Source organism: Eupeodes corollae, unplaced genomic scaffold (genome assembly GCF_945859685.1).
Source record: "Eupeodes corollae unplaced genomic scaffold, idEupCoro1.1 scaffold_508, whole genome shotgun sequence".
In the NCBI taxonomy this organism is placed as follows: Eukaryota; Metazoa; Arthropoda; class Insecta; order Diptera; family Syrphidae; genus Eupeodes; species Eupeodes corollae.
Window position 1 is genome coordinate 1 of NW_026605570.1, and position 11,698 is coordinate 11,698.

Below are 11,698 nucleotides of genomic sequence, written 5' to 3' on the forward strand. Positions count from 1 at the left end.
GATAGATCTTGATTAGGAGTATCTTTTTCTAGTACATGTCAAGTATCTATTTTGAAGTCTTGATCGATTTTGGGGGTTGGGAAGGATCAGGTGATGGTTTTGGGTGTGATTTGATTTTCGTCTAGAACATCAAAAATCCTTCAGGATGCTCCAAAATGACTCATCTATATCTATAATGATAGATCTTGATTAGGAGTATCTTTTTCTAGTACATGTCAAGTATCTATTTTGAAGTCTTGATCGATTTTGGGGGTTGGGAAGGATCAGGTGATGGTTTTGGGTGTGATTTGATTTTCGTCTAGAACATCAAAAATCCTTCAGGATGCTCCAAAATGACTCATCTATATCTATAATGATAGATCTTGATTAGGAGTATCTTTTTCTAGTACATGTCAAGTATCTATTTTGAAGTCTTGATCGATTTTGGGGGTTGGGAAGGATCAGGTGATGGTTTTGGGTGTGATTTGATTTTCGTCTAGAACATCAAAAATCCTTCAGGATGCTCCAAAATGACTCATCTATATCTATAATGATAGATCTTGATTAGGAGTATCTTTTTCTAGTACATGTCAAGTATCTATTTTGAAGTCTTGATCGATTTTGGGGGTTGGGAAGGATCAGGTGATGGTTTTGGGTGTGATTTGATTTTCGTCTAGAACATCAAAAATCCTTCAGGATGCTCCAAAATGACTCATCTATATCTATAATTATAGATCTTGATTAGGAGTATCTTTTTCTAGTACATGTCAAGTATCTATTTTGAAGTCTTGATCGATTTTGGGGGTTGGGAAAGATCAGGTGATGGTTTTGGGTGTTTTTTTTTTTTTTTTTTGTTTTTTTTTTTTTTTTTTTTTTTATATCCGATGGAAATCTTCAAAAGACACTCGGTGTTCAGGATTAATCAAACTACATTTAAACTCAAATCATTAATTAATTTCATTTCTAGTTTTGTAATATATTTGATTGTAAGAAAACCCTGTTTGGAAGATTATTCGCGCGACTCACTGTACTTACTTAAAAACAAACAACTTATAATCCGCTTAATCCTCATCCAAGGCCAATAATTTGCATATTGTAATGCATTGTATTTAGATGATTTGGTATAGAAAAAAACCACTATGTAGGTATCATTCGATGTAAGACAATTTTAAACTTCCCTTTTTTTGTTTGACCATCGCCGTGAACACATCTTCCAAGCAAGCCCTAACTGGTAACATTTTTCATTATACAATTAAAACATAAACCTTATTACATTGTTCCATTTTACAATAAAATTAAACTTTATAACGATTCAATCAAATCTTTCGAATTCTCAATCATAAAAAAAGTGGTCCTTCTAAGCCGAATTTAAAGAATTTTTCTAAAAGTGTTTTTGTAAAGACATCGAATTGCATATATAATATATTGATTGTATGATATCTATATATATATGTCCTTCGAAGCTATTCATGCACCGCATATGTGATACAGTGTATTCATACGAATTTTTTTGATTGATCTCGCATCGTTTTATCGTTTCGTTAATAAAAAACTAATTGTGCTTTTCGACATGGCGAATGCATTAAAAATCAAATGTGGTAACGCAAAAGGGCGCTTAACGCGGGCAGCAGCATTTGTGGAAACAATAGATGAATCCACAACTCTAGAAATGCTTGAGATACGTTTGAATAAACTTGAGACCGCGTGGTCAGAATTTTCTTCGCTTCATAACGAGATTCTCGAACAATCTCAAGAAAGTCAAGTCGGTGAAATTGAAAATGAGTTTTCGACATATGAAACAAAATATTTTATTACCAATGCTCAAATAATTAAAGCAATTCGCGAAAGGGTAAATTCCAATGAACTTTCGTTAAATAAGTCAGCTATAGATCGGTTAGTTGACCAGCAATCGGTTTTTTTGGAAAAATTAAATAATTCGTCTTCGTTGTCACCGAATAATTCAAATACAACCAAACTTCCAAATATCGTTGTGCCACCGTTTAGCGGAAGCTATAAGGATTGGCCATCCTTTCGAGATTTGTTTCTCGGATCAGTTGACACTAAGACGAATCTTAGTCCAACTCATAAGTTCCACTATTTAAAATCGTATCTACGTGATGATGCCGCTAATCTCATAAAGCACATTAGCATATCCGATGTTAATTATGCTGAAGCATGGGATCGTTTAGAAAAGCGTTATGATCGTAGACAATTAATCGCTCAATCGTTTATTGAAACTTTTTTGTCGCTTCCTACTACAAATGTTTGCAATGTTCAAACTTTAAGAAAAATTTCTGATGGTGCCGATGAAGTTGTGCGTGGGCTTAGTGCGTTGGGTAAATCGAGTCGCGACCCATGGCTCATTTATTTGTTATTGAACAAACTGGATCCCGATTCAAAACAAGCTTGGGCAGAACACATCGGTTCTCGTGAAGACTGCACCATAGCAGAATTTTTAGAATTTTTAGAAGAGCGGTGCGATGCTCTTGAGGCATGCCAATCTCTTAATGGTCGTTCGGTCACAACGCGTACAAAGCAACCAACTAGCATTCGGGCTCATTTAGCTGGGCCCTCAGATTCAGCTACGTCATCAAAATGTGCAATGTGTAAAGAGGATCATATCCTTCCGCAGTGTGCCAAATTCGTCGCGCTAGACATTGACTCTCGTCGAAGTTTTGTAAAAACAAATTTACTTTGTTTTAATTGCCTTCGTGCTGGCCATTCGTCGCTTAAATGCCGTTCCTCGTTTCGTTGTCGGGTGTGTAAATCACGCCATCATTCGCTGGTGCATCTCGAAGATGCATATGAAAAATCTCAATCCGCTTCTTCAAAATCTTCGCTTCAATCTCAACCTTCGTTATTACCTTCTACAGCTACATCTACAACTACAACTACTGCATCCAATTCGATAATTAGTAACCATTCGCTTGAATTTACTTGTCGAAAAAAAACACTATTACCAACGCTGTTGGCTAAAATTCAAGATATTCAGGGAAATCTTCTAAACTGTCGTGTGCTTCTAGATTCCGGGTCACAATCTACTTTCGTTGTTGAATCTTTCGCTCAAAGACTCGGGTTTCATAGAACTCATTCAAGAATCCCTATTCTCGGTTTATCGGCTACGGAAATAGGATATACAAAAGGGAGTATATCGTTAAACCTCCATTCTCGTTTCAACACATCTCAATTATTCGTTGATGCATTTATAATGGATAAATTATCTTCGAATTTACCATCTAAGTCGATAGACGTGTCTTCTTGGTCATATATTGAAAATCTCGAACTTGCTGATCCAAATTTTAATTGCGCTGCTCCCATTGATGTTCTTCTTGGAGCTGATAAGCTTTGGAGCATTCTAAGGAATGGACAAATTCGTGGTCCTGATGGGTGCCCAATCGCTCAAAGTACTTCGTTCGGTTGGATCATAACGGGACAGTTCTTTGAACCAGAAGAATCGAATTATTTCACGTCTTTTCATTCGTTAGTCGATATTGATTCGTTACTACACCGATTCTGGGAACTCGAAGAAGTTCCTCCAGCAAATAATACAGCTGTGGTCGACCAGGCGGAAGAACATTTTCGCCAAACATTTTCTCGGTCTCCTGACGGGAAGTATGTCGTTCAACTTCCATTCAAAACACAAAATCCATCGTTCGAAAAAACTCTACCTTTTGCTGTTTCGCGTCTCTATGCAATGGAACGTCGTTTCAATCAAAATTCCAGTTTGCGAGAATTATATTCTAAGTTCATGCGAGAATATATTGATTTAGGCCATATGACTCAGATTCCTCGTGAAGAAATCGCTATTCCTAATGGCAGATGTTTTTATCTTCCTCATCACGCAGTGTTGAAACCGGACAGCTCGTCCACAAAATTACGTGTCGTGTTTGATGGTTCAGCTAAGGACTCAACGGGAAAGTCTTTAAACAGTACTCTATTGATAGGCCCTCCTATTCAACGCAATTTAATAGGTGTGTGCTTACGTTTCCGTCAACATCCGTTCGTGTTTACTGCAGACGTTGTTAAGATGTTTCGACAAATTTGGGTTGATGATTCACATGCTGACTATCAGCGTATTGTTTGGCGTGAATCTCCTTCGAAAGAAATCGAGCATTATCGTTTACGTACTGTGACGTACGGTACTGCATCCGCTCCATTTTTGTCTGTTCGTATTCTGAAACAACTTGCTGAAGATTATAAATCAGACTACCCAAACGCAGCCCGAGTTCTCCTAGAAGATGTCTACGTCGATGATGTCATGACAGGAGCTAAATCAAAGAAAGAACTTATGGAACTACAATCTGAATTAGTAGCTCTTCTTTTCTTGGCCAAACTTCAGCTGCGAAAATGGAGTTCTAATTGTTCTACTCTTCTAGCTTCGCTCCCAAAGGAAGAATGTGAATACTCTATTTTCGATACGGAACGCTCAAAGTCATTTGTTAAAGTACTCGGCATGCATTGGAACCCTTTATATGACGAATATTCATTCCGCATGTCAAAAAATCTTCCAACCATCTTGTTGACTAGGCGCTCGTTACTGTCAGAAGTGTCGCGAATATTCGACCCATTAGGACTACTGGCACCATCCGTCGTTCTCTTCAAAATACTATTTCAGGAACTCTGGTCATCGAACTTAAATCTTGGATGGGACGACCCGTTGCCTTCAGAATTAGCGGAACGATGGGCAAAGTATAGACAAGAGATTTCGGATTTTGAGCAGGTTCGTATCCCCAGAAACTTGTTTGCATCTTCATTCGATGACGTTGAGCTTCATGGATTCTGCGATGCATCCTCACTCGCTTACGGTGCTGTTTTATACACTCGTTGTAAGACCACAGAAGGATACAAAGTCAACATTATTGCAGCAAAGACAAAGGTTGCTCCGTTAAAACCGATTTCGATTCCTCGCTTGGAGCTTTGTGGGGCTTTGCTGCTAACTCGTTTGTTCAATCTCATAAAATCATCATTTTCGTTTAAATTTTCCAGAACTGTAGCTTGGTGTGATTCTGAAATTGTTTTGCATTGGCTCTCTTCACCTCCTCGTCGCTGGACTACGTTCGTTGCCAACAGAACCTCTGCTATATTGGAAACTGCTCCAAGGAGTTGCTGGAACCATATTCGATCCGAGTCAAATCCAGCTGATTGCGCATCGCGCGGTATTCTTCCGTCAAATCTTCGAAATCATCACCTTTGGTGGACTGGTCCACCATGGTTATCCCTTGAGGAAAATGAATGGCCAAAACCAAAACTCGTGAACTTTAACCCGGAAGAGAACGAACTCTTACTCGAAAAAAGATTGTCTCCACCTCAAGTTCTTCTAACGTCATCCAACAAGTTTGATGTCATTGATCATATTATTAATAAAACATCATCGTGGTTTCGTATGCAAAGGATACTCGCTTACGTCATACGTTTCATCTATAACTACCTATGTGAAAAATCTAATAAACCTAATCGTCGAACCTCATACTTAACCCTAAAGGAAATCATCGTCGCGAAAACAACTATAATTAAATCCATCCAACAAAATTCATTCAGTGAAGATATTCGTGCCCTAATAACCAAAAAACATCTACCCCAAAAATCAAAACTTCTAAAATACTCTCCCTTTTTAGATAACAAAGGTCTTCTTAGAGTAGGAGGCAGGATAAAAAATGCTAACATATCTTATAACATAAAACATCCTTATATTCTACCTAATAACAATTTTTCTGCTCTTCTTATAGAAGATATCCACAAAGGTAACCTTCACCCAGGAGTTTCCGCAACCTTCGCCATTGTAAAACAACAGTTTTGGATCTTGGGCTCTCGTAACATTATCCGTAAGATTGTTTTTGGCTGCAATAGATGTTACAAACTGCGAAAAGATACCACTACGCAACTAATGGGTGACTTACCATCGCAAAGGATATCACAAAGCCGTCCGTTTTCACATACAGGTTGTGATTATGCTGGGCCTTTTAACATCAAGTTTTCTAGAAATCGTAATCCAAAAACATCAAAGGCCTACATTTGTTTATTTGTATGTATGGCCACCAAAGCTATTCACCTCGAGCTAGTGAGTGATCTCACTTCTGAAGCCTTTCTCGCCGCTTTTCGTCGATTTGTTTCGAGACGTGGACTCTGTTCGAATGTCTATTCGGACAATGGAACCAACTTCCAAGGTGCGCGTCGATGTCTCAACGAGATGCACAAGTTGGTTCTGTCAGAAGCATACAATGAAGCCGTTGCTACGGCACTTGCAAAGGAAAGTGTCGAATGGCACTTTATCCCCCCATCGGCACCTCATTTTGGTGGTTTGTGGGAGGCTGGTGTCAAGTCCGTCAAGTTTCACATACGACGTGTAATTGGATCAACCATACTTACTTTCGAAGAACTATACACGGTTCTTACTCAAATCGAAGCTGTACTAAATTCTCGTCCTCTATGTGTTATTTCAGATAATGATTTGAACCCACTAACCCCAGCACATTTCATTATAGGTGAACCATTTACTGCAATCCCAGAGCCAACTACTTTGGAAACACCAGTCAACCGACTCTCTCATTGGAATCACCTCCAAAATATGGTCCAAGGGTTTTGGAAACGTTGGCATATGGAATACATCACCACCCTTCAAGAACGTCCAAAGTGGAAACGATCCACCCCAAACCTTAATCCAGGAGACCTGGTTATTATAAAGGAGCCAAATCTTCCACCAACAAAATGGCTTCTTGGCAAGATCGAAGCAACAACTCAAGGGTCTGATGGTCGAGCACGAGTTGCTACTGTAAAGACCGCTGGCGGAACATTTATCCGTCCAATCACCAAACTGGCACGAGTACCCATGTCCTGAAACTCGTTCCAGGGGGGCCGGAATGTTCAGGATTAATCAAACTACATTTAAACTCAAATCATTAATTAATTTCATTTCTAGTTTTGTAATATATTTGATTGTAAGAAAACCCTGTTTGGAAGATTATTCGCGCGACTCACTGTACTTACTTAAAAACAAACAACTTATAATCCGCTTAATCCTCATCCAAGGCCAATAATTTGCATATTGTAATGCATTGTATTTAGATGATTTGGTATAGAAAAAAACCACTATGTAGGTATCATTCGATGTAAGACAATTTTAAACTTCCCTTTTTTTGTTTGACCATCGCCGTGAACACATCTTCCAAGCAAGCCCTAACTGGTAACATTTTTCATTATACAATTAAAACATAAACCTTATTACATTGTTCCATTTTACAATAAAATTAAACTTTATAACGATTTAATCAAATCTTTCGAATTCTCAATCACTCGGTAAGAATCGGTACCGAGTAGTGTGGGACTCTTACCGCACTAAAACCACCGGTGAATCAGGACCAATCTATGAAAGATCGACAAATGATTTTTATTTCAATATTTAAATCGCATTGGGGGAAGTTTAAATTTATAACACTTTCCCGTAGCTTTTAGCCCATCAGCTCATGAGGCTTGGTTCTTCTTAATCTCCGAACATTGTCTCGTACATTTAATACGGTCTCCATTTCAGAGTTAGTATGACTTTGCAGCCGCTTATTGTGTGATACAGCGTGTTTCTTAACCACTTCTGTAACCATTTCAATTTGAAGGTCACGATGTAGATCGCTATTTCTTATATACCAAGGGGCATTTATTATTCCACGAAGGACCTTGCTTTGGAATTTTTGGATGGGTTCAGCATTTGTTTTCTTTGTACAGCCCCATAGTTGGATGCCATATGTCCAAACGGGTTTCAATACTTGCTTATATAACATTAGTTTGTTCTGGATAGATAGGTCAGAGTTCTTTCCTATTAACCAGTACATTTTTCTGTACTTCAAGTTTAGTTCTTCTCTTTTCTTTTTGATGTGTTCTTTCCATTTAAGCTTAGCATCCAAATTCATTCCAAGGTATTTGGCGGTATTGGAGTAAGGTACTTCTGTACTGTTTATAAAAATTGGAACATTGTTTATGTTTTTGTTTGTAAAGTTTATATGCGTCGATTTTGTTTCGTTTAATTTGATACGCCATTTGTGCGTCCAATCACTAACTTTATCGACTGCATTTTGCAATTTTTGTGTAGCCTTCGTAACGGATTTATCTGGCACCAATATTGCAGTATCATCAGCAAAGGTGGCCATGATAGCGTTGATGTCCACTGGAATATCCCTTGTATATAACAGATACAGGGTTGGTCCTAGGACACTTCCTTGTGGTACACCGGCTTCAATTTTCTTAAGTTCCGAGTAATTTTGGTCGTACCGTACTCTAAAGAGTCGGTTCGTAATGTAGGATTTCAGTATTTCGTAGTACTGCCTGGGGAAGTCCCTATGCAGTTTGTACTCAAGTCCCAAGTGCCAAACCTTGTCAAAAGCTTGAGCAACATCTAAGAATACAGACGAGCATACTTGTTTTTCTTCAAGTGCCTTTTCCACAACATCCGTAATTCGATGCACTTGGTCTATCGTGGAATGTTTATTTCTAAATCCAAACTGATGGCTCGGAATTAGTCTTCTTTCTTCAATTATTTTGTTAAGCCTTTTAAGTAGCAGTTTTTCAAAAACTTTTGCCATGATTGGTATAAGCGATATTGGTCTGTAAGATGTAACTTCTGTTGGTGGCTTACCTTGTTTAGGTATAACAATGACTTCCGCAATTTTCCAATGATGTGGCACATATCTTAGTTTAAGGCATGCGTTTATTATAAATTGGAGTTTCTTGAAGGCTATAAGAGGCATTTCTTTCAGAACCTGAGCAGTTATAAGATCGTACCCTGGTGATTTTTTGTTTGACAGCTTTCGTCTAGAACATCAAAAATCCTTCAGGATGCTCCAAAATGACTCATCTATATCTATAATGATAGATCTTGATTAGGAGTATCTTTTTCTAGTACATGTCAAGTATCTATTTTGAAGTCTTGATCGATTTTGGGGGTTGGGAAGGATCAGGTGATGGTTTTGGGTGTGATTTGATTTTCGTCTAGAACATCAAAAATCCTTCAGGATGCTCCAAAATGACTCATCTATATCTATAATGATAGATCTTGATTAGGAGTATCTTTTTCTAGTACATGTCAAGTATCTATTTTGAAGTCTTGATCGATTTTGGGGGTTGGGAAGGATCAGGTGATGGTTTTGGGTGTGATTTGATTTTCGTCTAGAACATCAAAAATCCTTCAGGATGCTCCAAAATGACTCATCTATATCTATAATGATAGATCTTGATTAGGAGTATCTTTTTCTAGTACATGTCAAGTATCTATTTTGAAGTCTTGATCGATTTTGGGGGTTGGGAAGGATCAGGTGATGGTTTTGGGTGTGATTTGATTTTCGTCTAGAACATCAAAAATCCTTCAGGATGCTCCAAAATGACTCATCTATATCTATAATGATAGATCTTGATTAGGAGTATCTTTTTCTAGTACATGTCAAGTATTTATTTTGAAGTCTTGATCGATTTTGGGGGTTGGGAAGGATCAGGTGATGGTTTTGGGTGTGATTTGATTTTCGTCTAGAACATCAAAAATCCTTCAGGATGCTCCAAAATGACTCATCTATATCTATAATGATAGATCTTGATTAGGAGTATCTTTTTCTAGTACATGTCAAGTATCTATTTTGAAGTCTTGATCGATTTTGGGGGTTGGGAAGGATCAGGTGATGGTTTTGGGTGTGATTTGATTTTCGTCTAGAACATCAAAAATCCTTCAGGATGCTCCAAAATGACTCATCTATATCTATAATGATAGATCTTGATTAGGAGTATCTTTTTCTAGTACATGTCAAGTATCTATTTTGAAGTCTTGATCGATTTTGGGGGTTGGGAAGGATCAGGTGATGGTTTTGGGTGTGATTTGATTTTCGTCTAGAACATCAAAAATCCTTCAGGATGCTCCAAAATGACTCATCTATATCTATAATGATAGATCTTGATTAGGAGTATCTTTTTCTAGTACATGTCAAGTATCTATTTTGAAGTCTTGATCGATTTTGGGGGTTGGGAAGGATCAGGTGATGGTTTTGGGTGTGATTTGATTTTCGTCTAGAACATCAAAAATCCTTCAGGATGCTCCAAAATGACTCATCTATATCTATAATTATAGATCTTGATTAGGAGTATCTTTTTCTAATACATGTCAAGTATCTATTTTGAAGTCTTGATCGATTTTGGGGGTTGGGAAGGATCAGGTGATGGTTTTGGGTGTGATTTGATTTTCGTCTAGAACATCAAAAATCCTTCAGAATGCTCCAAAATGACTCATCTATATCTATAATGATAGATCTTGATTAGGAGTATCTTTTTCTAGTACATGTCAAGTATCTATTTTGAAGTCTTGATCGATTTTGGGGGTTGGGAAGGATCAGGTGATGGTTTTGGGTGTGATTTGATTTTCGTCTAGAACATCAAAAATCCTTCAGGATGCTCCAAAATGACTCATCTATATCTATAATGATAGATCTTGATTAGGAGTATCTTTTTCTAGTACATGTCAAGTATCTATTTTGAAGTCTTGATCGATTTTGGGGGTTGGGAAGGATCAGGTGATGGTTTTGGGTGTGATTTGATTTTCGTCTAGAACATCAAAAATCCTTCAGGATGCTCCAAAATGACTCATCTATATCTATAATGATAGATCTTGATTAGGAGTATCTTTTTCTAGTACATGTCAAGTATCTATTTTGAAGTCTTGATCGATTTTGGGGGTTGGGAAGGATCAGGTGATGGTTTTGGGTGTGATTTGATTTTCGTCTAGAACATCAAAAATCCTTCAGGATGCTCCAAAATGACTCATCTATATCTATAATGATAGATCTTGATTAGGAGTATCTTTTTCTAGTACATGTCAAGTATCTATTTTGAAGTCTTGATCGATTTTGGGGGTTGGGAAGGATCAGGTGATGGTTTTGGGTGTGATTTGATTTTCGTCTAGAACATCAAAAATCCTTCAGGATGCTCCAAAATGACTCATCTATATATATAATGATAGATCTTGATTAGGATTATCTTTTTCTAGTACATGTCAAGTATCTATTTTGAAGTCTTGATCGATTTTGGGGGTTGGGAAGGATCAGGTGATGGTTTTGGGTGTGATTTGATTTTCGTCTAGAACATCAAAAATCCTTCAGGATGCTCCAAAATGACTCATCTATATCTATAATGATAGATCTTGATTAGGAGTATCTTTTTCTAGTACATGTCAAGTATCTATTTTGAAGTCTTGATCGATTTTGGGGTTTGGGAAGGATCAGGTGATGGTTTTGGGTGTGATTTGATTTTCGTCTATAACATCAAAAATCCTTCATGATGCTCCAAAATGACTCATCTATATCTATAATGATAGATCTTGATTAGGAGTATCTTTTTCTAGTACATGTCAAGTATCTATTTTGAAGTCTTGATCGATTTTGGGGGTTGGGAAGGATCAGGTGATGGTTTTGGGTGTGATTTGATTTTCGTCTAGAACATCAAAAATCCTTCAGGATGCTCCAAAATGACTCATCTATATCTATAATGATAGATCTTGATTAGGAGTATCTTTTTCTAGTACATGTCAAGTATCTATTTTGAAGTCTTGATCGATTTTGGGGGTTGGGAAGGATCAGGTGATGGTTTTGGGTGTGATTTGATTTTCGTCTAGAACATCAAAAATCCTTCAGGATGCTCAAAAATGACTCATCTATATCTATAATGATAGATCTTGATTAGGAGTATCTTTTTCTAGTAC

At 37.5% G+C, this 11,698-nt stretch overlaps 2 protein-coding genes across 2 annotated transcripts; both read left to right on the plus strand.

The window, feature by feature from the left end:
- Positions 1–1,549: 1,549 nt before the first annotated feature.
- On the plus strand, positions 1,550–4,422 carry LOC129953537 (uncharacterized). Its single transcript, XM_056066781.1, has 3 exons — positions 1,550–1,745; positions 1,815–4,340; positions 4,412–4,422. The coding sequence occupies exons 1-3, from the start codon at positions 1,550–1,552 to the stop codon at positions 4,420–4,422; spliced, it is 2,733 nt and encodes a 910-aa protein (XP_055922756.1).
- Positions 4,357–7,134, plus strand: LOC129953536 (uncharacterized). Its single transcript, XM_056066780.1, has 2 exons — positions 4,357–6,143; positions 6,462–7,134. Exons 1-2 carry the CDS (start codon positions 4,433–4,435, stop codon positions 6,812–6,814), a joined length of 2,064 nt encoding a protein of 687 aa, XP_055922755.1. The 5' UTR covers positions 4,357–4,432; the 3' UTR covers positions 6,815–7,134.
- The last annotated feature ends 4,564 nt before the right edge of the window (positions 7,135–11,698 follow it).

Excerpts from the sequence above, each read along its gene's own strand:
- LOC129953537 (XM_056066781.1), top strand. The coding sequence starts at position 1,550 with ATGGCGAATGCATTAAAAATCAAATGTGGTAACGCAAAAGGGCGCTTA. Across the intron at positions 1,746-1,814 it reads ATCTCAAGAAAGTCAAGTCG|CAATTCGCGAAAGGGTAAAT; the intron begins GTGAAATTGAAA and ends AAATAATTAAAG.
- LOC129953536 (XM_056066780.1), top strand. The coding sequence starts at position 4,433 with ATGCATTGGAACCCTTTATATGACGAATATTCATTCCGCATGTCAAAA. Across the intron at positions 6,144-6,461 it reads CAATGGAACCAACTTCCAAG|GTGAACCATTTACTGCAATC; the intron begins GTGCGCGTCGAT and ends ATTTCATTATAG.